General features: G+C 36.3%; 1 protein-coding gene across 5 annotated transcripts in view; it reads left to right on the plus strand.

The window, feature by feature from the left end:
* Positions 1-27,177, plus strand: part of CCSER1 (coiled-coil serine rich protein 1) — a 607,763-nt gene that overhangs the window by 364,654 nt on the left and 215,932 nt on the right. For 4 of the 5 annotated variants that reach the window (XM_053976370.1, XM_053976371.1, XM_053976374.1 and 1 more), the window contains exon 9: positions 16,890-16,967. In XM_053976370.1, the coding sequence (XP_053832345.1) occupies positions 16,890-16,967 (78 nt within the window). Of the gene's footprint in view, positions 1-16,889; positions 16,968-24,220; positions 24,486-27,177 lie in introns of those variants that run through there. The other variant, XM_053976372.1, reaches the window with a different exon arrangement.

Raw genomic sequence — 27,177 nt, forward strand, 5'->3', positions numbered from 1 at the left:
ATTTTGATAGTCACTTTACAGTGAAGAAAGCCAAATTGTACAAGTACCTCTCTTCCAAGGAAATATGTAAAAGGTATTTCTAAAAGAAATATTGGAAAGCAAGGATAACCTATTATCACTTAGCTCTGCTACATATTTTTAATAAGTTGGCTATTGCAGTGGTAAGTGGAAAATTCGAACTTGTTCTTTTTGTGGGATAAAATTAAGAAGTACCTAAGTCATAATATTGTTTATGTGACTAAATCATGTAAATATAATTAGAAAACCGTGAAGGAAAATGAAGGCTGCAAAGCACTCCCTTGGGAAGTACAGAAGACTGGCTTTGTTTCTGCTCATATTCCTGCTGGCAGTGATAAAATTTCCAGTTACATGAGCCACCTTCCTGCTTCCCCTGTCCTCACCCCAGCCCTTAAAAAAAGGGAGAAATTAATCTTCTGATGAGAGTTTATTGCATTTAATAATCTAGTATTAGCTACTGTATGCTATGTAGTTCAGATTTTGTTTTTTCTTTTCTGCCGAATAGAAAGTGTAATTCCTTGTGAGCTAAGCCTTGGAAATTTCCCCATTTGTGCCAGTAATTGCTGCTGGAAGATGGAGGCCTTAGAAATCAATTAAAAAGTTGTATTTCACATGGATCAATTTTTGATAACAAATTAAACACTTAACCCTAAAACAAAACAGCAAAATTCCCAAGATAAAATAATTAAGAAAAAAAAAAAAAAACTGAGAAGGCTGAACTTCATTGAAACTATTGTTTTGGGAAAACTATGCCTTTTGAGAAACAGTAAATGTTGCCCAGTGTTTTGTAAGGTTTTTACTATTAAGGAACAAATAAAAGGGCACTATCTTTATATGGTGGTGTTCTATTAAAACAAATGAGCAAAAACTCAAAAAAAAAATAAAAACAACACCTACTCAGGATTTAGAAAGCAGTGATCTTTATAAGACTAAAAATTATGTCTGTGACATACAAAACAAATTTTTTGACTACTTCCTACTATGTAACTGAACTTTTTTGGTTGTTTGGCATGGTTTGTTTTTTAAATTTCTTTTCATGTTTGGAACCTGATTCACTGGAATATTTTGTCTGAGCTAATGTCTGACTGTACTTGATTTCCCACAGGTCCCAAAGCATTTTAAGAAATATGTTTCTACTACCACATAGTTTCACATGTAGAAAATGGTTTCATAGTAGATTACAAGGTCTAGACAGCTAATTTTGTGACATTCTGAATTGCTTAAATAATAATATCTGCTCAAGCGTGCAGGAGGACCTTACTGTTATTCTCCAGATTTTCCACAAAGGTATTTAGTTTGATATTCCACTGAAGTATTCTGTCATTGTGCTTGTGACTAAAGCATGATGATGTGCTCATGGTTTACTTTTGCAAAAGAAGTCTAAAGGGTATACATTATTTTGGAGCTTCCTTTTTGGATGGGGAATGAAGTGATAATCTGGATATGCTAACCTGACAGATTGTAATGACACAGTACACTTGAGGAAATCAGAATTACTGTTCTTTCAGAGTAGCATCCTGAGACTACCACTCAGTAAGTATAGGGAACAGAAATTCAGAGATGGATAAAGAAACCACCTGTCTAAAGCAGTCAGCTGAAACACATGAACAGACAGAACAGAGGGGAGTATATGAACTGTGTGACCTGTACTGCAAGGCAATTTGGTGAGAATCATTGATCTAGAACATTGAATTTCTGGTGACTACCTTTCTGAACTGCAAAATGAATGAAAATAGAAGAGGAAAGGGTATCTCAGAGAGAGGTATGGTACCTCACATATCCTTTCCCTTTTGACCTTGGATCTCTCATTATGTCCAATTTAAAGATTTCCCTGGAAGGGTAGCATCAAAGGCAATGCGATTTGGAGGGGATTTTTTTGTTTTTTTTCCTGCCTTAGAATGAATTGCTAAAAATGTATGTTAAATTAAATTCAAATCCTTTGGGTTTTTCTAGAGTGCAAAGCAGCTACTTACACTCCACCAGGTATATAACTTCAGTAGTTGAGACTGTTGTAGTACTGTTGTATTTATGAGATACATAATGAGATTCTGCAACATTTCTTTTGGACACTGTAGCAAAGTTTTCCATCATTTTGCCTTCCAGCAGTCAAGGCTCAGTGCAGGGATACACTTCTGTGCTGCTGGTACATGCAAAATTTCATTCCTCTTGTCTGGGGGCACATCTCTGCAGGCTCACAGTTAACCAAGTGTGGTGGGCTGACCGTGGCTGGGCACCAAGTGTCCACCAAAGCTGGTACATCACTCCCCCTCCTCAGCTGGACAGGGGAAAGAAAGTGTAATTAAAGGCTCCATGGGCTGAGATAAGGACAGGGAGAGGTCACGCACCCGTTACCGACACAAACAGACTTGACTTGTGGATGTCAGTTTAATTTATTGCCAATCAAATCAGGATACAGACAAATAAAATAAAGTCTTTAAAAAAAACCTTTCACTCACCCCTCCCTTCTTCCCAGGCTTAACTTTGCTCTGGATTTGCTCTAGTCCCCTGCTACAGCATTGCAGAGGGACAGGGAATGGGGTTGTGCTTAGTTCATCGCACATGGTCTCTGCGACTCCTTCCTCATCATGGGGAAGCTTCCTCACACTCTTGCCCTGCTCCAGCATCAGGTCCCTCCCACAGGGGACAGTCTTCCACCAACTTTTTCATCATGGGTCCTTCCCACGAGCTGCAGTTCTTCACAGACTGTTCCACCATGGATCCCTTCCACAGGGTCCAGTCTTTCAGGAATAGACTGTTCCAGGGTCAGTGCCCCATGGGGTCACAGGTCCTGCCAGCAGACCTGCTCTAGTGTAGTCTCCTCTCTCTGTGCGGCCACAGATCCTGCTGAGAGTCTCTCCTTCAAGCACAGGCTTCAGACAGGGTAAGAGACTCCTTTGCTCATCCACTTGCTCCATCACGGAGTTGTCCACAGGATGCAGGTGGATCTCTCTCCACCATGAACCTCCATGGGCTGCAGGGGCACAGCTTCTTCACTATGGGCTTTACTTCAGTGCAGGGGAATCTCTGTTCCAGGTCTGTCCCAGGAAGCACCTCCTCTCCTTCTTCACTGACTTTGGCATCTGTGCATAACCATATATTTAGTGAAAGTTTATAAAAAAATTTATTCTTTTTCCACTTTGAACCATGTAAGGTCAGCATGCAGCACAGGCTCTATTTTCTTCTGCCATGATAAGCTAAGGAATCAACATCAACTAGCTTCTAGGACAAGATCTAGAAAAGATTCCATTTCATTAAAAGCATTCTTACCTGTCTCTGATGAAGCCCAGTATGGTCAATGTGCCAGCTCTGGGGATAGCAAATTAATGAAAAGGGTGGTCTCAGTTTCTCTTCTGAGAACTTGACAAGGGGGCATTGGTTGTGTCCTCCACATTGACCTATTTAATGTCCCAGTTGGCTCAGTTTTTCCTATAAAATCTGAGCTGTGCAGGCTGTTTTGCTGAAGGCAGAGGAGTTCTGGAAGTGGGTGAGATGTGGGAAGATAGGGTGAAGACTGGCGCCATGCGGTGTGGTGGAGGCTGTGTTGCTCTGCCATTAATGTCACTGGGAAGTCCTGCACTCAGGGTGACTCTGTGGAGTTCCAGCTGCACACTCAGCTGTAGCTCCACTTCTGGTTGCAGGATAAGTTCTCTGGAGCTTGGCCAGAAGGAGGAACAAAAGATCCTGTGTGAGGCAGTGGTTGGAAGAGGAAGCAGGAAGTGAGGGACATCACCTTGCCCTCCAAAGAGTTCACATTGAGGACATAATATACAGCAACTATACTCAGTTTGTATATTATCATGTTATGGAGAAAACAGGTGCTCTCCTTGCTGGGAAAAAGAAATAAAAAAGGTAAAGAGAATAACAAAGATGCTGTGTTTGTATTTTCATGCCTCATGATGTTCTAATGCCATGAAAATATCAGTTCAGAGAGAACTTCTGCTGTGAAGTGAGCACAGTGATTTTTTGTCCCCTCTGCAACACCTTTACTTCTTCAGAAAGAACTTAGAAAAAAGGTGGCCCTTCAGAAGCCAGCTGTTGTGGCTGCCCCTGTACTGAAGTTATTGCAGTGGAGAGAGACCTTGGATTTTGGGGTCACACGTATCAAATACTGAAGTCTAAAGGGAAGAGCGAAGTGTCTCAGGAGCAGAAAAAGAACAAAGGTTATCAGCTATTTTGTAGTAAGGAAAGAAGGGATTAGGAAAAGTTACAAAGAAAGGAAGGAACAAGTCTCCAAGGAGATAACATGAGTTGGAAAGCAAGGAGTACAAGAGATGGTCATCTCAAATCTAATGCAGTTGAAAAGAGGAACTGAAGTCAGATGAATAGAACTGAGAATTTTTTGTCAGAATTTTAGTTTTGTAGTATTTGAGTCCAATTCTGAACTATCCTGATCACTGATAATGAGGAAGCTGCATGTGCAATTGTGGGGGGATGGGCTGTGTTGCTTTTTTTCATTTTCCCTGTGTTTTATCAATGGAATAAAATGGGTTATTGGATCTCTTTAACAGTGTAAAGATCACACAAATTACACCAGCCGAAGAAAGCTAAGCTTGGATAGTACCACCTGAGCTGATGAGAAACCAGCTGTAGGACTAAAGATGGTCATCTCAAGTTTTCTTATAACCCCCATTTTTATATCCACTGACAAATGAATGATTTGTGTTGCCTATTCCATGTATTTTGTGTAAGTTCTTTGACTACACCTCTGCATGATGTGGGTTCCTTTTAGTTGTGAGTCTGTGTAGTGACCTACACTAGGACCAGTAAATAAACAAAACAAACAACTAATGGAACATTATATTCTGAGGAGCAGGTAAAACTTTGCATATGAATGGGGCTGAGTTAAATACATAGGATCAATTGTCATGGAAGATCTCTGGAGTGCCTCAGGAAAACTAGCTAAGGCTAGGATAGAAATCAAAGGCACTCAGAAAAACAAAGAAAAAAGAAAATTCACCTGTTTATATTGTCTACCATAGTGACTGTGGTAGAATTGAAGACTTAGGCTGCCAAAAACAATTAAATCTTTTGCAGGTTGAGTGCAATTTGGGCACTTAAAAAAATAGTTGCTTTCTTCTGCATAATCTGACAGGAAAGCAAATACTGTCTCTTTAAGTGATGCTGGAAAAGCCAGTGTAAACAAAATAAACTGAACATCTCTTCCTGAGAATATTGAACACTACATCACTTTTCAAGCTTTCCACTCTTGATATAGAGTGGTACTTGTAAATAACAAGTCCATTTTTTTTATGCAGCATTTCTAAAACAAATAGGTAGAAGAACCTGAAAGCTTAAGACAATCTACTTGAGAAACTCTGTGGAACTCATGAAATCTATGCTAATTTTCCATCAAAGACAAGTTGCATCTACCATATCTGTACTTTAAAAATGATGTTTGCTCAAGTAATTCTGTTTTATTTCCTGCTTTTGAGTTTCATTTTTTTTATGCAATTTGGAAATAGACATGTGACAGCCTTCTGAAAATGCAGAGAAATGAGACTCTTGGTTGCTGTGAATGGAATAACGTTAGTTTGGAAAGGAATAATGTACCATAAATGCTCAAGACATGAAAATGTCAAACCTTCTTTGATTATCAAATAGGCAGCAATCTGAACTGGTTTATTCATATACATCTGACTCTGAGTGTTCACTGATGCTCTGAGTTGTTGGTCTGTTGAACCAGTTTGAGTTTCAATACCAGAAAATCAGAAAACAAATTGATTGAATAATTGGATAGAAAGAAAATACTCAAACCCCCAGAAAAACATAGTCTAATTTGGGTTCTGCAAAACCCATTTAAGGAACAGATCAAAATCAAGACTTTTACCTTTTTTGACTTTGTTAAATCATCAGTGAACAAAAATGGGCTTAGCTTTTTGCACAGCTTGCACTTAATAATTATAGGTGATATTTGATACCTAAATCCACAGATATCTTAGAGAGGACAGTGCAGGAAGTTGGAGAAATACAGAAATCTGAACCAAATAGCAATAATATGGTATAGAGGCACAGGTTGCAACCCCCAAGGTCTCACAGGTAAATGCTTTTGCCACTAGCTTTTGGATGCACCTTTTGAGGGTCTTTTAAGAGTCTCTTTTCACTTCTGTGTAAATAAAACACCTGTTTCTTTAGCATGTTTGATAACTTCCATTCAGCTTGAAATTTTGAAAATTGACAGAGAGCTGCCATATGGTTCCCGAAGAGTTATAAGTTAAAATAGGTTGTCTGGATTTCTTTTAGATTAAATGGGTGGGTTTTATTGTGTCTACACAAAGTATCTTTTAGTTATTAAGAAACAAGGAGCAACTGGATGAAAAGCAGAGGAAACCAATTTTCTTGCCCATTGAAACAATATGAACTGGGTTCTTGGGAGTCTGATATTGCAGTCTTACAAAACAGAGTGGATTTGGGTTAGTCTTTGGAATATGAAATAAGAAAATCTGTACTGGGTCAGTGCAAGTGTTTATCCAGTCCTTCAGCTGTCTGTCTCCAGTGGTGGCCACAAGCAGCTGCTTTGAGAAAAGGTGGCATTTGAAGAAATTAAATATTTTCTTCAATGCTCTCCCAGTCCATCACTTTGCAGTTTAAGGGATCTCCTGAACTGCTTTTTACCTGCTTATTTATTAACCCCCAAAGGATTTCTGCTGCTCACTGATGCAATCCAACTGACCCGTGTTTGTAGTTTTATAGCTCTATTTTCTATTGCAGCCATTCATTGCATCTTTTAACCTGCCTAGTTTGAAAGTGCTTTTTGTTTCAAAGCTGTCTTTTTTGGTTTACACTTGGATATCAGAGGGAGTCCCTGATCTTTGGCCAACAAACAGGATTCATCTCTCTTCTGCATGTGTGGAGAAATCAGACATCTGCCTAGGCAACACTGGCTTGTCTAAAAGCAGCATTTGCAAATAAATCTTCTTTTTTCATAATAGGTACACACAATGAGCTCAGACAGCACTGGGACAGCATTAAAAAACACTTGTAAAAATTTTAGCAGAAAAATTGTTATCAACAATAGTCTTCCAACAGGCTGATTATGAGACAATAAAGATGGTTTATTTGAGAGTGAATTTATGTTGCAGTATAAACTGGCTATTAATGTTTTTCAAGTGCCATAGATTCACTTTCATCTCTTTTTCATTTCTTATTTTCTGAGGCAAAATGGGAATTTATTCCTCTTTTGTCTGAAAAACACTATAAGTATCAGGGTGTGTCTTTAGGCATGTATAATGTAATTCTCATGTTTTTATTAATATATCATAGTTTCAGTTGTCATTTCCCCTTTTTGAACAGTTTTATGTGACAGCTGCTTTATGGTCATGATTATAAGTCATCCTTTTTGGTTTGATTGCAGCAGCAATCTGGTGACCATAGCAACGTGTTTTGCTTATGAAATATGTCAGTGGGAAATAAAGGTCTAGTCACCATTTCCTTAAATAATGAGAAATTATAGTTTAAAAAGGAAGAAAAAATGCCAGATCTTTTTTCAGTACTCTTCCCTGAAGATCATGTAATTCTTCTCAAAATAGTAAGAATCCTATTTCAATTCTTTGTGCAACAGTTGCCTTTTTGCATAGCCATCATAGCAAAAACCTGAATGTAATGGCTACTTTCCTTGTACAATATTATACTTGTTATTATCATGTGCAGGTGCTTGGAAAGATCCAAATTTTAAATGATAATGAAAATACTTTGCTATGTATTTTGTTAGTTTCACCAGTTGAAGTCAAAATTGGGGAAGTTTCTGAAATAATTAAAGATATGTCTGAAAGAAGAGGAGATTGATATGCTCCTCTTTTCTGGATCGCTTTGGTATTGTAAAAGTGAAAGAAAATTTTGTTGTCTGGTCACAACTATTCTGCTTAGACAAAGTAGTACAAAGCTGCTGAAAATTACTTATGGGCCTTGCAATGCTATTTGGAATACCTGATAGTGCATATTAAAGTGTGTTGGTTTTGTCTTAATGAATTGAATGTGATGCATTCACACTTAATTTTCAGTGTCTCAGTTGAGGTGACTGGGTAAAAATGGAGGGCATGAATGATGAACCCAAACTCACAGTAAAAAGCTATCTACTTTAATAACATTCCAGTGTCAATTACTGGCAAAAACCATGCTGTGACTTTCCCTGAGAGAAGGTTCACAAAGGGTAAAAGTGCCTTTTGGTCCTTGCTCAAGCAGTTAATTGCCCAGGAAAAAGTCTTAGCAGTGCAAGTGCCTGGTGTAGCGACTGAAGCTTTTCTCTGAGCTGTACCACTAAATCCTGTTCTGAGTATGTCTCCTTAGTCTTTTATTGAAGCTCTCTGTTTCCCTGTAATTCTCCATGCCTCACTTTCCCATAAAATCTCTACAAACTCTTCTGGGCTCCACAGTGTTACCTGGGAAGAAGGTGCTGCACCTGTGGTTGCCTGTGGGCTGACTTGAAGCTCCTGCTGAACCTACTTGCCAGCTGAGGCCCTTCTCATCCATCCAGACGGTGATTTTCATGAAACTCACTCTGTTGCTTATACCAGTTAGTATTGACCACTGTAAAAAATAATTAGAAGGATAGGCAGTGTGATCACTTCCAGCATGTGCATTTGAATGTATACATTTAATGGGCTGCACATGAGTGCAGGAAAAAGCAAGTCAAAGAGTTGTTTTGGCCATGCTAAACCCAAACTGATAGTTCTGTCCAAAACACCTGCCAGAATTTGAGTAATTGACATAAAGTCATAGGGACAACAGCTCAGAGTGGCAGCTGTGGGTTGTTTTCAATATTGCTGGATATATTTACAGTGATGCTGTGATTATATATTGTTGATATCAATGAATAAAACTGCAGCCTTATTTAGCACAGAGTTTGGTCCAGGGATTTGTTGATTTCCATGATGGCAGCAATTATTTGATTTATGTGATTATTTTTCTCTATTCATTTGACCAACAGATGATCAAAATCTACCCTTCCTCATGCAGTTGCTGTTGGGAGAACTCAAAAATCACCCTTTCATTGCTTTTGTACTGTATGTTCCTAATGCCACAATTCTGAATCTCATTCCTCAGGGCAGCAATCTGTAAAATTGTTGCAAATACTTAGCTGTGTGAGGTTTAATTAATGCCAGAAGCCTTCAATAAACAACAGTTGCAATTTGGACTGTAATGATTTAATGATTCTTGCACTCTGTCTAATGCATGTTTTGTTAAATCTCTGTGTCAAGCGAATGGCACTGACATGAATCACATCTTACCAATGTCCCTGTGTGCACAGAGGCAAAGGAAACCTCAAACCAAATATTCTGAAATATTTGAAATATTTGATAGGAAATGCATGTAAATATCTCCTCTTAGAGACCTAAAGGATATTAGCATTTCAATGGTAGGTAGGGAAGAAAAACAAAACAAAAAGTTAACAAATACCTTGGATAATTTCAAAGGTTAATGGAACAGCTTCCCCAAGTAAAACCTTATATCAAATGTTTTGCAGAAGCATCTCTTAGTAATGCTACAGGATTTTGATAATGCTTTTACACTGTACTGTATTTGTTTAAACAGGGAGTTTTTCTTTTGATGAATAGTGATAGTCGCCAAAAAAAAAAAAAAAAAAAACATGAAAGAAATTACAAAAAGATAACTCCAACCCTTGTAAAACAGATGTTTTGGACAAACTGAAAAAAAAAAAAAAAAAGCATGAAAGAAATTACAAAAAGATAACATTAACCCTTTTAAAAGAGATGTTTTGGACAGACTGAAATTCTGTTTGTGTACCCATGCTGAACCTGGCAGCATTTAAAGTCATGTACATCATAAAAGTGATAAATGTGGTTGTTCTGAAATAGTATAAAGGAAGACAAAACCCCAAAGTTATAAACAGTGCTTCCTTTCTTAATTAAATTTAGTAGGCTTATGCCATTTACATGTTAGCTTTGTGTATGTGTTTCAGCACAACTCTGCCAGCTGAATCATGAGCATATCACCTAGAGGTGATGTTATTCCAATATATTTCAGTGAAAGCAGAAGGGCAGGAATAATCTATCTAATCCATGTTTTCCTACTCCAGGTTCTTAGTTCATGCTAGACTATGAGAAAGGTAAAGTGCAACCCCCATGAGACAAATACTTGAAATAAATATGTTTATATCCTTGTTCAAGGAGTACAATTTTCTAAGTTGCAGTTATTTCTGAAAAACCTGAACGTGAGTTTGCAAGCAATTTAATTAGAGACTTTATCTCATCTCTATTTTCAGCTAGTAAGTATAAGAAAAGCAGAACTTAAATGGATTTGTACTTGCTTATTTTTGATGATCAAGTACTTTAGACATGAAGGGGCAAAAATTGGTGTGTATAAAAATGGTAAGTTGTTTCATACCTTAAGAGGGGCTATTTAATACTGTTCAGTTAAGTAAATGAGAGCACTAATTGAAGAGAATTCCACTGCCAACCTGCAATGTCCATTTAGATAAAAATGCTGTGTAAAAGTACTGTAAATTAGTGGTGTGCAAGTTGGATCTTTGAACCTTAATGTGTAACTCTCATTTGCAGTAATCTTCCAGTTTAGTGTTGTACTGAATACTCCTCTGCTGTGGGCTCTGAGAAGGTAACTAAGCCCAGCAATTCCTAGCTGAAGTGTGTGTGTTGAATTTTATGGTGTGAGGAAGTCTGCTTTTCCAGGACATGACATTTGGACTACATATTTATGCAGCATTCCATAACTCTTCATGTGGCTTCACTTGACCTTGAAAAATAAATCACTTATTGATTATTTTTCTTCAATTATTTGTGGGATTATCAAGTCAATCGTGCTAATGTGGGGGTTTTTTTGTGTTTTGCTGTTGTGCATGGCTTAGTGTCCCAGTATCACCATTTCTGAGTTACCAAACTGGGGTAATACTGTCTCCTCATCTTGTCTGTTGGATGTTTTATATTTTGGGACAGAATTTTATTTGTCTACGTGATCCTAGCAGTTGGTGTAGCAGTGATAACCCAAGGATATATGGGTTGAAAGAGATACTCTTCTCTATTAGATGAGCTCCTATAAGACTTAGTAGTATCTTCTTGGACATCTGGGTGCAACCACAACACAAATTAAAACTAACAACTGTGCATATTAAAGGTTCAAGGCTATTTGTAGAGATAATTTCTACATGAACTCCTGTACTTGATGTGTCAGCCTTTTGAAGGGTTATGACTGCCCAGCTGCTTGTGTTTCCTTTCCTTCCAATAACTTTCTCAGGTCTTGGGTTTTTTGTTTTTGTTGTTGGGATGTTAAGATTGGCATCACTTGTTATGGTCATATTATTCACAGAGTATGACCATATAAAATTTTTATTGCATTGCATTATTCAAAGCACGCATGGCCATGTATGGGCCATTTGTGAGTATGTGATTTGTGATTTTTTTTTTTTTTTAAGAGATGTGATCAGTAGAAAAGTTCCTCTCTTTTTTAGTGACATGTTTACATAGGTGTCTATCTAAAAGTAGCCATGGGAGCCATAATCAGTAAGGAAATGACAACTTGCTATTCAGTTTACTGAATGACTAAGTGATAGAGATAAACAATATACAGGTATTGCTTTAAAATATAAATCATAAATTCTAATAATAATTTAGCATTCTGTTGATGTAACAGATAGAACAGTAAGTAATTAATCAAAATACATCTATTGTCAAGAAATTCTCTTGATCCAAGAAATGCAATAGTGTTTTTTTTTTTTTTTTTTTCATGTGGAATAAACAGATACTACCCAGTGATTAATGCTGTATTTTAAAGCATCTTCCCAGGATACTTTTGAAAAAAACCTTCAAAACTCAGGTATATTTTCAAAATCCTTGTTCTGAAATTCTGAGATGGTCTCACATACCTGTAAACATTTAATTTTACAGCACATACATGAGTGCTAGTTTTACAGTACAGCACTGTCCAGTCAAATAAATGAGTCAGAACATACCATTTTAAAGACTGTTTTCCTGTCTCTGATACCTGTCAGCTCAGTGGACTAGGAGATTCACTTTTTCTGTGTTTTGTCTTTCTGGTTAGATAGACTGGGCTCTCAAAGTTTGGAGTCATCTTTTATGTTAAGGTCATGCAGCACTCAGCAAAAGAGATTTTTTTATATTGCAGAACTTGAGGATGAAAAATTTAAGGCAATACTTGAGATTATAAGGATTTCAAAACTTAAAACAGTAAAAATCCTCACTGGTTGGGATCTAGTAAACCTTTGCAGTACTGTAAGGTTAGCTGGCATGTCTACAGCAGGACCCTGAGAGATTTTGAACATTGCTAAATATTGTTGATCTTCAAAGACCTATTATGAAGTGATTGCATTTTTAGAAACTGTATTTTTTTCATTAGATGTGTTCAGACTTGGCAGTAACTAATTATTGAAGTTGCAAACTGCTTGGAGACAGGCTTGTCTTAACACTTGATTCATACTGGATAGCATGATCTGATAGAAATCAAAGCAAAAGGTGTGCTGTCTTTCATTGCAGATGCCATATTTACTATATGCATAGAAATTTGCCTTATGTTTTACAGAAGTCTTGTAATGTAAAAACTGAAAAACTGTTTTGGTTTATCTAAGAGTCCTATGTGAAAGCAATGGAATGTTCTCTGAAATTCCGTGTAGTTCTGGTGTTTGTTGTTTACAGTGATTTGACAGCATTATAACCCTCAGTGAAACCTGCATTTATGCATACTTGGCTACATTCCCACCAAGTTTCTCATGTTTTTCTCTTGATCAATGGAATAGTCCCCTTGGGGATGGTCACACCTGTTTGTCACTGTGGTTCCAGAGTAATGCCTCTAAATTTGTTGTGGCTATTTAGCACCTCAGTTCATAGTATGTTTATGTGTGGATAGATGAACCGAGTTGTAGCTGTATTCTCATGCTGTGCTCAAGAGACAGCTGGGCTTTTTGCTGGGCTTCACAAAGTGTTTTCGAGTGTGATGTGACTCAGCTGTACTGCAGCTGAGCTACGCTGGATATAATATGTTTTCTTCCCAAACTGAGACTCAAACCAATAGGGACTCAATTTCAATGGAAATAACTGTCATAAAGTCAATTCTGTAGCTCATTGTAGTCTGTAAATTAGGTAGAATAGATGGTGAAAAGCAGTTTTTTTTCTACTTGTTATCCCTTTGCTCTCTGCCTAACTGCTGCTGTTGATTAAGTTTAATCCCAAAGCACATCAGAATTAAAAGACTTTGCATTTTTATAAGTCTTCTGAAGAACAGCTTTTTCTCTTCAGTTCTGTGGTGAACATAAGTTGTTATTCTCAGTGGGGTTAATGCCTGAGTTAAGGGAAACAATCACATGTAAATTGTAAATCTGACTGCAGTGTTAGTGGCTGTTGAAGGCTTGTCTGGATGTATGCTGAGACAAAATGTTTAAACACGACTTTTATTTTCATAAAGTCTTAGAATAATCTGTACAGACTATAGCAGACAGAGGTAAAAAGTTAATTTATGATATTTTATATCTTAAACTAAGTAACAATAAAGATGAAACAGCCATTAGAAAAAAAATCCAATATGCTATCTACTAGACAAAATATAATTCATGGGGATGAAAGCTACAGCTCTACTGGACAGTAGAGTTTTATTTCCTTTAAAATAGCTGGAGCAGTAAGTTTTGCTCCTTGATTTAATGTGACCATTTGAAGTAATTGTCAAGCATTTTCTCTTTGGAATTTGCAATTAAACAAAGCACCACAAGTGGTCACCATGCTGTCACTGGTAGGGAATGGAACAAGAAAACAGTCACAAAAAATAACTTTGACATGTTCGCAGTCAAAGCTGTGAAAATTGTTTTGATACTCTCCCCTTCAGAGAAGGAATGTTTTAGAAAACCAATGTCATGTTTCAAGATGTATCAATATCAATCCTTACTGACTCCCTAAATCTAAGTAACTGACTACTTTTTTCCTACTATCTGTCTTTCAGTGTGGAAGACTTAAGTCCTTTTCTTTGTCTTACATTTCTTATTTTTATCTTGCATTTCACTTTTCTGTTTTATTTGTAATATTCTTGCATCAGTTATCAGCTGATGTCTGTTGTCTTCCTATTTCAGCAACTTTTGGTGACTTATTACAAACATAGTAATAAAATAGTAAGTATTCAAACTATGGCATTCTTGTACAGAGCTAGTTTGAGATGTAAACTATGTCTGAACTTACTCCCGTGTGAAGAAATAGACAGGAACATGGTCTTTATTGGTCATGGTCTAATGCTTTCACTGTGGTTGTTGAAATACCAGTCAGTAATCTCAATAATTGACACAACTGCAATGATTGAGAAAATGCCATTCCATGTAGTTTTTCTCTCTCTCCCCTCAAAGCACACACTGATACACACATACACACACAGGTACTTCAGAGAGAGGGGTGCATTGAATGTTCCTGGCAATGTCGCTGTTAATACAGCTAACAGCTCTTTCTGCCTTTTCACTAATTAGAATGAAGCCAGGGAATAAAAGTTTTTCATGCTCTTATCTGTGTCACCTACAAATTTACTTTTGTGCTGTTTATTTTAATAAGAAGCAATAACAATACACAGAATGGTAAGATTTTAATAAGAAGCAGTAACAATACACAGAATGGTAAGAAAAGATGCTCATTAATGCTCTCACTTTAAAAAAGTCACCTAGAAGGACTTTGGCTGATCCTAAAAATATTTTTAAAATAAATTATTTGGTCCCTTCTTAGTCTTTAGAGAGACAAAAGTACCTATTTTGTTTACCCTGTAAGGAAAAATGATAAGGAAATATCTATTTACAGTCTTTTTATTACATAATATCTTTGAGAAGGGGGAGTTGACTCCTCTCAGATACACAGAGAAAGGGCAGAAAGCAGGACTGGGTTACATATGGAAAAAGTCAATAATTATTCAATTTCACTAGGAAGCCTCTGAAAGAAGGTAATTTTTGTCTTTTAAAATGGCAAGAAGGTCTCAAGGAAATTTCAGGACTTGAAAAAACTTTTAAAATTACTTTAAAATGTTACTTTATAATAGTAAGCATCCCTAGGAGTAATGCTGTGAGGGTAGTAGAAGGCTGCTGTGTGAATAGATGTCCAGGTAACTCACTTCTTGGTTCTGAATCAATGTTAAAGCGTGCTGCCTGACTTGTAAAGATATTTCATTTTCTATTTTGCTATATTTGAGAAGAAAGAAGAGGGTTTTTGTTTCAAATTTTCTTTTCCAGTACCTGGTCATCTAGAAATTTTCAGTTTTTCCCATTTTATTGGTTAGCTCCTTAAAAGTAAATAAAAAGGATTACTATGTTAATGTGGAGTCAGAACTTGGATATATTAAAAATTAATCTCACTGCATATGCATAGTTAAAGGAGCAGCTCCAGGAAAGAAAGAATTTTGTTATTCCAACCTTTCTAGCTTTCCCACTTTAATTGTTGCCTTAATGAATATTTGGATTTATTCTGGTTTACTTTTCTCTGCTTTTTCAAAATATATATTTGTAAATCCACACAGAACAGAAATGTTAAATTTGATCAGATACACAGTTTAGTGATGGTATTGCTCCAATCACTATGTTACTTGAACACCCAGTTCTTGAACACATTTGTGATTATAACTTGAAAATTCATGGAGCTTCTGAGCAGTAAAAAGTAGTAAAATAAGACAGTAGATATCATAATGCCTGTTTTTTAAACATGTAAAAGTGAGCTGGGTAGTGGACTAGTAAATTCAAACCTCAAGAAGACAAACAATTTCTGTCAGAACTAGGATTTCCTTTTCTATGAACTCAGTTTTAACTTGGTTGTTATATCAGCAAATCTGGGATCAAGTGTTTTGTGCAAGTGAAGAGATCAGTCTGAATTCTGTTTTCCCCCAGCCCTTATTTTAAGAGTTGAAACACTGGAGATAAGGATCACTCAGGTGTTTACTTCTTTCTGCTGTTTACTCAATGTAGTGATGTGCATACCTTGCTTTGAATCAAATAGTATGAGAACTTGAGAGTCAATTAACTTGAAATTGGATTTAAACAAATTCTGTTTTATTGTAATACATACCTGTCAGTACCATTCAATTATATTTTGTAGATCTTGAAGAGTTTGAGTTCCAAGGTAAGCATTTTTTACAGATACAACTGAAAAATTAAACTGAATCAGTAAGCAGGAAAACATAAATCAATGCAGTAAAGAACTTTGCATTCTACTTCCCCTCCTGTGTGGCTTTTCCTGCCTTACCCCACAGGATAGTTGATAGTTGTTCTGTCAAATTCCTTCTCCTGGAAGCTAAAATAGTATGGTCAAGGTCTTGATGAGGATCAGCAAGCTTAGTGATCAGTTTCAAATGAAGTATCAGAATCTGGGTTTTTTTGTGTCAAAGCAGCTAGATATCTTTGCTCAAGCCTGTCCAGAGATTCCATGCAACACTTGCAAAAATTATTGAGGTACAGAGGGACAAGGATAGGAAAAGAAGAAACCAATACAATACCCAAGACATGCTTAGGATTTGCTAACATGTTTCTGTTGGGGGGGGGCAGAAGTCATCTCAGGCTTGTGATCTGCAAGTTTGCATATTCCTTAATGTTTTAAAAAAAGTAAATTATTTCTTTGCTTTTGGAGTGGTGCTGGTATTTGCTGGAGTCCCTGCAGCTGCTCAGTGCTTCGTCCCTGTCTGCCTCAGTGCCATCCTTCTTGTGGGCCCCACCATACCACAGGGCTGGACTATCTGAGTCCACCCTCTGTTTAAGAGAAAGATAAATTTATAAAAGCATATAAGAGGAAGGAAATCAACCTCCCAGTGCGAATAGCACCATAATAAATCTATTTCTTACCAGCTGTCCATACATGAATATTAAATTTTTCTGGATGTTTGGAGCTGGGAAGCCCAGTGAGGAAAAACATGACTCACCTATGCAATGTTATTTTGTTTCGCAGGAAAAGGCTCAGTGCTTTCAGAAGGCTCTTGCTTCCCAAGCAGACAAATCCACACAGACAGAGCTCGTAGGCCATGATGTAAGTAGCTGTATCAAACAGTATTTTTTTATCATGTTTGTGGGTGTTCAGACTTCTGTCAACTGGTTTGCCTCTGCTGTTGTGTCCATGCATGGATTTGGTGATTCTAAAGTACCTTCAGAAAGTACCTTCAGAAACATGAGAAGATAATTAAAATTGCCTGCCAACACACCAATGCCCTATTAATTTTAGGCTTTATGAAGAGCTGAGAATTTGCATAAATGAATGTGGATGGTATGTATTAGTGCTTTGTAATTTTTTTTCAGTATTTATTTGCACACTTACTGGCAGTTAATGAGGTTATTATGTTTAGAATTGTCATATGCTGTCAAAACAAGATTTGAAATTTGAAAGATAATGAAATAAGTACAGTTTTGCCAAGTGATGTTAAAATTCTGTTTCCTAAAGAGCATCTGCCAGAATTTCTCCTAGAATGTGTATTGATAATATGTGTCCTCATGCAAGAACACAGTCAATGAAGATTCTTTAACTGTGGAAATATTTCCCCAATTCTTCTGACTGGAAATATTTTGTCTGTGTGTGGCATTGCTTGAATACATGTAAGAGATTCTCACACTTACATGAGCCTCTTGAATAATCTTTGTGGAACATACAGCACAGCTCCATTCTGGGACTTGTGCAAAGTCTAACAATAATTCTTAAAAACTGTCCTGCAAAGTAGTGCTATGGTTGTGCATTGGTATAAATCAACATGCTGATTCAAATCTATGGAAAGACCTCTGGAATTAAAGCAGGCTTTGAAACCTTCCTTTTAGTTTTGTGTCAGTGGAGCATTAAAGTCTTGTCTTCTGAGGATAGAAACATCAAAATTTCATGTTTCAATATGAGTAGTTTTATCTGCACTAACTTCATTTTTGTGGGTTACCAAACATGAACCCTTATGTTCTGCTGTGTCTGTGAAGTCACGTCTGGTCGAATTTACTGAAACTCTGAGGTGTGTATATATTACTGCTGAAAAATCCAGAATATTTAAAAACATTTTTCTATATTACAATACTATATCCACTTCTCCTGTGACCAGTTATCCTTCACAATACTTTCTTATGCATTAGATGTCAAATAAAATTCTTCCACTGAAAATAGAAACAGTAAATATGTAAAGTTTTGGTGATTTTTTGGTGTTGTTTTGTTTATTTTTGGGTTATGTTGTTTTCTTGGGGTTTTTAAAGCAGATGTGATTTATGCATTTGGTTGTTTTCTCCCAAATCAAATATGTGGTACTCATGCTGCAGGGATTCATGCTGTTAGCAGATTATATCTTTTTTCCCTTTTTCCAGTCTGTGTTCCCTTGGAGTTTGGTGGGGAGGTAAAAATAACATTAGAACCTCCTTTACCAAACAGGTACAGTTTTCTGGCTGAGATTTGAGTGTTATATGTCATAATAACAACAATAAGTTAAATAAATCCTTTTCTTTAGCATCATTCTCTTCAATCAGTGGAACATATTTCTCAGACTTCCCTGGTAAAATTCCTACCTTGTCACAGTTTCAGTAATGTATTATATCGTACGGGCTGTTGCAGTGTAAGAATAAAAGTGTTGAATGTTTTTCTATGGAACAACACGTCACCTGTATTTATGTGGTACAGAGTTCTTGTGAAAATTCTGTTGCAAGGGGTTGATAGAGAAATTTGAATGAATTTACAGAAATAACACAAGCCTGCTATGATCACAATGCGGGGAACTCAGTGAGGAGGAATGTGCAAATAGTGTTAACACTTTTTGTAATATTCTTTAAAATTCTTGCTCTTTTATTTATCAGATTGTGCAGCTTTTCTGTGAAGCATAGCTATTAATGATTACTTCAGCTATGTTTCTGATAAATCCAAGTGGCAATTACATTTACATTCTTTGCTTTTGCATGAGATTTTAAAGAGCAAGTTGAAACTATTGCAAGTATTATCTGTACAGCATTTTATTCAGGATGTCAGTAAGTGTGTACAACTACAAGAATATCGTGCTAATATGAAATTTGATTAAATAGAAAAATATAAAACACATCAGAGAATACAAGATGTATTTTTCACCCCATTAGTTACACGTTCTGAGAATAGTATACATTGAATACTTCAGATCTGGTTTAAGAGGTAAGCAGAAAATTGAACTTCATTTCATCATTACAAATTTGCTACTTTAATTTAAAAAACCAAGCAACAACAACAACAGAAAAGTCCTCACATTTTTATTTTTCTTTAATTCAAATTTAGAAGCTGATAGTAATTGTATAAAAGTGGTACTAGGAATTTGCATAGCATTATTTCATAAATGTAGTACAAATATTGATATACACTACACAGTGTAATAATTCAGAAATGCTTGAAACAGTGGCTCTATGAGTGGTTTGGTTTGTATTCTCATATATTCTTCTGTTCCACTGTGCAATCTTAAGTTACCTGTTTTGCAGTTGAAAAAACTGAGACAGGTTAGTCCCCAAAATAAAGCACTACTTTTTTTAATTCTGGACATCCTCCAGTAGTTGAGACAGTCCTTTAGCCTTGGAGTTCATTTAGATGTGTCATTAAAAGTAAATGGAAGTTCTGACTTTGACTTAGATGAGGAATTAATCCTTTTGTCCTTAGGTTGTACAGTAATGAAAAAAATCTGGAGGGGAGTCTATATTTAGGAAGGAATGGGTGAAGAAGGGGGAAATAGAGTGTTTCACAAAGAGGAAATGTTCTTGCTTTTGTGGACTCCTCTGAAAAGGCATAAACAGTATTGAATGAGTGTTTTGGGTAAGTGCGTGAGCTGTTGGCAGAATGGAAGTTGTTATAGCATATTTTATTTCAGGGGCTATAACATAATTACAGAATCTGACTGTCAAGGTGATCAGTAAAGTTTGGATGGTATCATGTCCTGCAACAGCTTTGAATTGTTGGATAATATTTCTGATAGAGCTCTGATTTTTTCCCTATACAGCACACACAGATTTTTCAGCAGAAATTGCTTTAGACTAGTGTTTTATTAAGCAAGTAGAAGATAAAGTCTGTAGCAGTAAAGATAATGTTTCTCATAAAGAACTGTTTGAATTGGAAAGCAAACTGCTTAATGTCTTTTCTGTATTAAAACGGTCTAATGCGAAACTTAATTACGGAATTAAAACATAAAGTTTAAAGTAATTTCTGATAAGGATGAAAGAGGGTCTGCCATGATGAGAAATGCTACAGTGTCCTTAAGTGATTAACATGACAACTTTGCTACTTGAGGAAATTGAAAGTAAAATATCAACATGACTATTGTATGTATACCAGGGAAGACATTGGAAGGGACTCAGGGTTTCTATAAAGGCTAGTTGCTTTCTCGTGCAGCATCTTAAGGAATCCTCATCTTATGCTAGACCTAAATTTATTCTGTTTTCCAATATGTTTACTTAGAATCATTTAAAACATGTTGGGAGTCTTGCAGAAAGAGTTGTGTGTGCAACAGTGTGATGTCAAGGCTGCTAAATAATAAATTATTAATGTGTCTTCAATAATCAATGCCAGTCTAACACCCTTCACCTTCCTGTGCTTGCAAAGTTTTCTTTTATTGAGAGATCAAGGAATAATGTCTTTCATGTTGGTCCGGTTGCTAAAATGGACCGGAGGAAGAATAGATGCAGTCAGCTAGCACTGGGACTGATTGCAAGTTCATGTTAAGGGATACAAATCTAATAATGGCTGCCAGCAAAATAGGTAGTCCAAAGCATCATGCAGGCATCACAGAAACACTCTGCAGCATGAACCACTGCTGATTAGTTTTGATTAAATTGTGTCTCAAAACAGAATCAAACAATCACAGGACAATTTTTATTTCTGTCACCAAGGGAAGTACAATTCAGCACCACTTTGTCAATCCTTATCAGCATTTGGATTAAAAGAGTTTGTACTTAATTTTATTCTCCACAAAGCAGAAATTCCTAAGAGCTGACATGATTTCTGCAATGCCTTTTCTGTGTTTGCCTTCTGCTGATGCTATAGGTTTCATATCTGAGAACTGCTATTCTGTTTGTTCTTTGTCTTTCATACTGAGATTGAAACTGATGTAAACAGGCTTTGGACTGGTCCTAAACTTATTCCCCATTTAATGAGCATTCTTTCCAGTGTAGTGGTCCTTACATTTTGTATGATGCTTCTGATGTCTCAGACAACAAACTTGTGTACTGCTGCTGTCAATCTGCTGCAGTTTAGGTTGCACAGCTACAGAAAAAATTACCTTTCTTTGGTGATCACCAGCACTGTGTTTACAACAGTGCTGTGTGATAGATAAAATGCACTGTCTTTTATCACCTGTACCATCATGCAATATTAAAATCCATACTGATACATATTTTAGGGTATTTGTTTTGTAGCTTGCTGTGCATTATCTTGGACAGCGTGCCTCCCTTAACCTCTCAAAACCTGGGCACTGCCTTCTGCGGAGCCTCTGTGTTTGATTGGGAAGAAGTGGAAGACAGGGAGGTGGGTGCTTTAACTGCACCTTCCTGCTGTGCTCCTGTTCCTCCCCAGCAGCCAGCTAGCCAGCATGGGTTATGGATACTGTAAAGGGACTGCATTGCATTGTGACCTCTCCTTCAGGAAGTCAGGGAACAGAATACTGAAGTAGTTGAACTTCCTGAACTGTCCAGTCTAATCTAAATATTTTCCTGCCCTAAGTATTTGTGTAGTTTGTTACAGTCTGAAGTGAGTTGTGTTTTGCCACCTAAACTGGAAAATACCTTCTACTTCTGCCTCTGCTCCTTACCTTGGAGACTGATGTCCATCTGCTGTTGTATTTTACTCCTAGGTTATTTTTCTCCATCTATTTATTTAGTCTCTGAGTTTGTAGTCTCATATATACAGGTAAATAATAAAAGCTTATGCATAATATACCTTTCCCTAATGCAACATTACTTTAAAAAAAATCTTTAGAAATCAACCAGCCATACCAGCCATTAACCATTTCAGTATTTGCTTTGATTGTATGTCTGTGTACCTATTCATATCTGGGTATCCAAGTTGTTCTTGATATGCTACATCCTTTCCTACAACTTCCTTTAGCATTCATTTTCTCTCCTTCTTATGTCCAATTTCCATTTTTTACTATACAACTTCAAAATATCATTTCAAAATCTATGTTTTTTTGTGGTGCATTATGTGTGCAAATTATCAAATTTTGATGATGTCAAACTAGGAAGATACTTCTTTTGGTTTTAATGATTGCCTTCCACCAACCCTTATGAAGCACATTACTTCACCATCAAACCTCTATGTACTTGGTGTTTGAATTACATTTAACTACCAAGTTGTGAACAAGAATGAATTGTTACACCTGCTTGTGACAGGGAAAAATGGTTCAAGTTACTGGTGCCAAATTCCCTGGAGGATAAATGCTTGTGGTGAGGGTTTAGTGTTTGTGGTGCTATATGAAAAGTGATAACAGGTTTTCACAGAAACTTCAGCAGTAAATGGGTTCTGGAACAGAAACTGAGGTGTGCCATATGAAAAAGATACTTTCATTCTGTGGCTGGTTATCAGCAGGGTACCCTGCATTTAATTTTGCCATCTTCAGGAGTAAGGAAGAATGAAATTTGCATTCTGCAGTGATGCTTAATTGAGATGAATGATCTTCAGTTTTGATTTGTGGCATACAAGTGGGCTTCTGGATGCTTGTATAGATAAGCTCTGTGCTGTTTAAATATTTGTAGTAATATGGTGATGATATTATAACTGAGTTTCCTCCCAGACCTGAAATTAATATAGTACTAATAGTTTCTGGATCTTTAAAAACCACTCTTTTCTGGTAATATAATTTTCAATAACATTGCAGTGTTTTTCTTGCCTTTTAAGTTTTAAATCTTTCTATTTATTCAACATTTTTCTGTCATAAACTTCTATCTTTGTATCTGCAGATATTCTGCTGCTATCTTGCTTTGAAAGTACAATAAAATACGAGGTACTTTGAAGTAATGACCATACTTACTAATTTTGCTTAGATGTCTTAGGGTGGGGGAGAGGAATAGGGGGAGAAGCAAACAAAGCTCTTTAGATATTCCTAATTTTTTATCCTAGAAGTTTTGTTTGGTTCAGACAGAAGTCTTCCCACTTTTTTCTGCTTTAGCTCCATCACTGTCTCCTCCTTAGATTTCTCCAGAAGTTTGCTTTTTCACTTAAATTTATCCATCTAGACTTTTTGTCTCATTTCTTACTTTAATTTTTTGTGCTGTACTTACGAGTATGACTTAGCAAAATTTATTTGCAGTAATGTATTTGCAATATATTCTAGTCGCATTATTTATTTTGTAAAGAAAGCAGTTCATGACTGCTCTCAGTAGGAACTAAGTGAGCAGCTATCCCTAGAATTAAAAGCAATACTTACTACATCCACTATGACCTGTTATATTAAAGATAGAAAGCAGTAGGACACTGACAAACAGGATATTCACATAGGTTTATGTGATTGAAATAAAAAAGCTATCTACTAGATTATACCTTACTGACTCTGTTGTTGAATACTAGCAGTGTCATATTTGTAAGGGCAGAAAATAGCAGCACTTAAAGATATTGTTCAAAATATTTTTCAAATATTGTTCAAAAGAATGAACTGGGAATTCAGTAAAATATTGTTCAAAAGAATGAACTGGGAATTTAGTAAAATACACCCAATAACAATCAAAAATTCTAAAAAATAGCAGCATTTTATGATAGGTGTTGAATATATTTTCTGAAAAAGGAGAAAAAATTTATTTCACCTTGAAGAAAAGATCAACAAACAAAATTGAGAAATGAGGCATGGATAACCACTGCATTATAAGCAATGTGTATAGGTTTTGCTACATTAGTACACATAGGGTGGCTGCTTTTTATTACAGGCTGATCTGCTTACACAGTTTTATTGTGATGTGGAAATGTGTTAATGTTGTGTGCATGTTGCATGTAGATTTCCTCTGTTAGCATAGTTCAGTCTGGTGACCTTATTCCAGTAAAAACATGGCATCTGTTGTACATAAGGGTTTTCTGACTGGAACGGTGTCACGCACAAGCTGACCAGTAATATTCCTTTTTTTTCTCTACATTGTCACTTAAATCATCGTTGTGTTGATCATTATTGTGAAAGAAGCTTTATTATTACATGCTGCCTGCATGACTGCATACAGCAGAAACAGTAATTCTTCATTTACTTTGTGTTGCCATCAAACCATGCATCACTAAGATTTCATTTAATTTCATTTCTTTTTTCTTTTCTTTCTTTTTTTTGTTTGTTTTGTTTCTTTTTAAAGGCCCTGTGGAACTCTCCATGTTCTGAAGGCTTAGTTTACAAACCTATCAGCATCTCATTGGTTCCATCATTATTAAATTAAAAAGCAACAGCTGGACACTCTGCACTTATGGATATAATTAAATACTGCTGTATATGAAATGAGCTGCAAGTTACCATTGCTGGCAAAATTCTACTACTTAAGATAATATTTGTATTATGAATGGTCAAGCATCACTTTTTTGGCAGTATCTTAATTATTAAATGTATCTATGAATAAATTATTAGTAAGCTATGACAAAGTTATTATTTGAAATAAAAATTATTCTTATGATTTTGTGCACTTAGTCATCCATTGGTGATTCACTGGAAGTAAGAAAATGTAAGAAAATCCTTCAGTCATGCCTGTCTCTTGAGATTGAAAAACTATGTCTTCAATATCTGGAAACCTGAGGAAACCATTATTTTTAAAAACCTGTATTTTTCCTTTTCGAGTAATAACACTACTGCACTGACTGTGAATACAGGGTCAGGCCTTTCAGTATGTGGTCTATCTGATAAATGCTCATAATGATGTACATAATTTTTACATGGAATTCAAGAACCATTTCTGTAGGGTGTTTGGTAAGCTTTTAGAAGGCCAGAATTTACCCAGCTTTATCCCAGGAAACAGAAGAGCTGATTCTAAAAATATGCACGGATTTTTTTTAATCCGTTAGAATCATAGCTTTACTGTGCTTTCTATCTAATTTTCCTGTGGCTTCTAAGAGATATTGCTAAGAGAGCAATCAATGGGGGCAAAGTAAACATTGTGTTTGCTGGATGTGGCTGTGCTGCTTGAGTGAATGGTGGTTGTTGTCCAGAGGGGTGGGGTGGAGGTGGGTAGGGAAGGGAAGGGCAGTTCCAAGTTTAGGGCTTTATTAAGCAAGAAACCAGTGAAATTCACCACTGTCAGTTGCTTCTGTGTAACCTTACCCAGGAAGGACTTCATTCACCAGGATGTGCCCTACTCCCACGTTTACCAGGTAAGATTAGAAGGTGATTGTGCCAGCAGTATTCTTTACCCTTTTCTGGCAGTTTATTTTATTACTAACAAGAAACACTGCTTGAATCTTTTTACTGCACCAGTTCAGTCAGGCCTCATAGTATATAATACTAACAGTTTCTCAACTGGAGCAACATTTATCACCAGTAGCTTTAATTTCAAACAGAGGACATAATACATTCATTCAAAAATAACATCTTACCAGTTATTCCTAAATGGAGCAGAACTGAAAATAGTGTTCAGCTAAATATTCATGCCAGTCTTGAAAGTGAATGAACCTTCTTCACAAGGGATGTTGCATTATGTTGGCTGATTCTGTACCCATTAACATGATGTTATTGTTTCTCAGTCATACATTGTCTTTTCTTGGATCCTGACAGTCATCCTTCAGCATTTTCTCTTGCCCTTTCGGTCAGGTTGCCTGGAATTTCTTTGTGTGTATAATTGCTTAGTTCATAGTGTACTTGTTGGAATTATCTTGTAAAAGCAATTAAGTAGTAAATGCATAATTTAAAGAAATGACAGAAGCAAGAATGGGCATATTATCCTGTTGAACTTCACCTTCCTTGTTGAACTTCACCTATTACAACTCTTCCTTCTTTCTTTGAACAAAAATCCTTTTTCTAATCATTGATATGGATAGAAATGCCTACCTCTTGATTCCGTCTTTCATCACTGTCTTTATTATGATAATATTTTGAGTCTTTGTCAGATACTGCTCTTTGGAAGAGGATAGAGGTAACATTTTTCATTGTGATTTTTTGGCACAGAGATCTGTATTTCAATTAAAGAAATATATATATGGATAATGGAGAGGGTTGTGAAAAATTGTATAAGTTAATGAAAGAAGTATAGTGGAATTCAAAAGATGTTTTCAGGATTCCAATGAGAAGGAAATAAGTTTCACTTTCTAAATAAAGAAGCTTTTTCCCTGTTCCTCCAAAGTCTGTGAAAGGATGCTTTAAAATACTCAAAGAGTTAGTTTATTTCTGTATCTGTTGCATCACAGAGATGTTGCTAGCAGCCATCATTTCAGTGCAAAACTCAGCCCAGCCCTTTGGCTTTTGGGTTGGAGTTTAAGAGTTGGGTTTTTAACTTTCCCATGAAATTGCCCATAACTTCCAATACTTTTTTTTTGTAATTTCGTTGGTTTATTTTCATTTTTCTATAACTTTACAAAGTAGTATGAACCAGTAAAAATTACTCAGTTTGCTGTTTTGCTTACCTAGCATTTGAATGATCTGGGAAAAAAACCCATGACTGACAAGTACTATTCAGACTTTAAGGATACACAATCAGTACTTTATATGCATAGGAAAGAACTTAATGCTAGTTTAATTAAACAGTCTGATGAAAGATTTTTTAAAAAAAATTATTATTGCAGTAGAGAGTGATACAGCACATCTAGTTCAAACAATCAAAGATTAAAAATATGTAATGTTCTTCATACCTGTCTTTTTCTTTGATATATTTTATTGCTCACTTTTGCACAGCCTTTTGTGATCTGAAGGTCAGTGGCTTCTGGTCAGTTGTGGGAGCATTGCAGTAAATCTACTATTGGAACTGCTTGTAGGAGTTCTATAGTAACATTCATTTCTTTCTCCTCATTCCGGAATCCAGTTGGGATCTGTCTTATATGTTTGTTAACATGTTGTACACCTTGATTTCAAGTGCATGTGACATCTCTGTTACCCTTACGACTGGTTTTACCACACTGCAAAGATTTCTTTCCTTTGATGGTGAGTAACTTCATAGCCATGGAGCCTCTGGTGTCATGCAATGACTGTAGTCAGTTGGACTGCTTGTTACTGGAAGATCATTCACAGAGTAAGTGCTTGCTACTGGTATCTCTAAGATACAAACTTCTAGCTGACAAAGCCACTCCTGCTCTCCTCCCCACCACTAAAACCTTGCCAGGTAAATCCTATAAAAGG

The sequence above is a fragment of the Vidua macroura genome, chromosome 4, assembly GCF_024509145.1.
Source record: "Vidua macroura isolate BioBank_ID:100142 chromosome 4, ASM2450914v1, whole genome shotgun sequence".
NCBI lineage: Eukaryota > Metazoa > Chordata > Aves > Passeriformes > Viduidae > Vidua > Vidua macroura.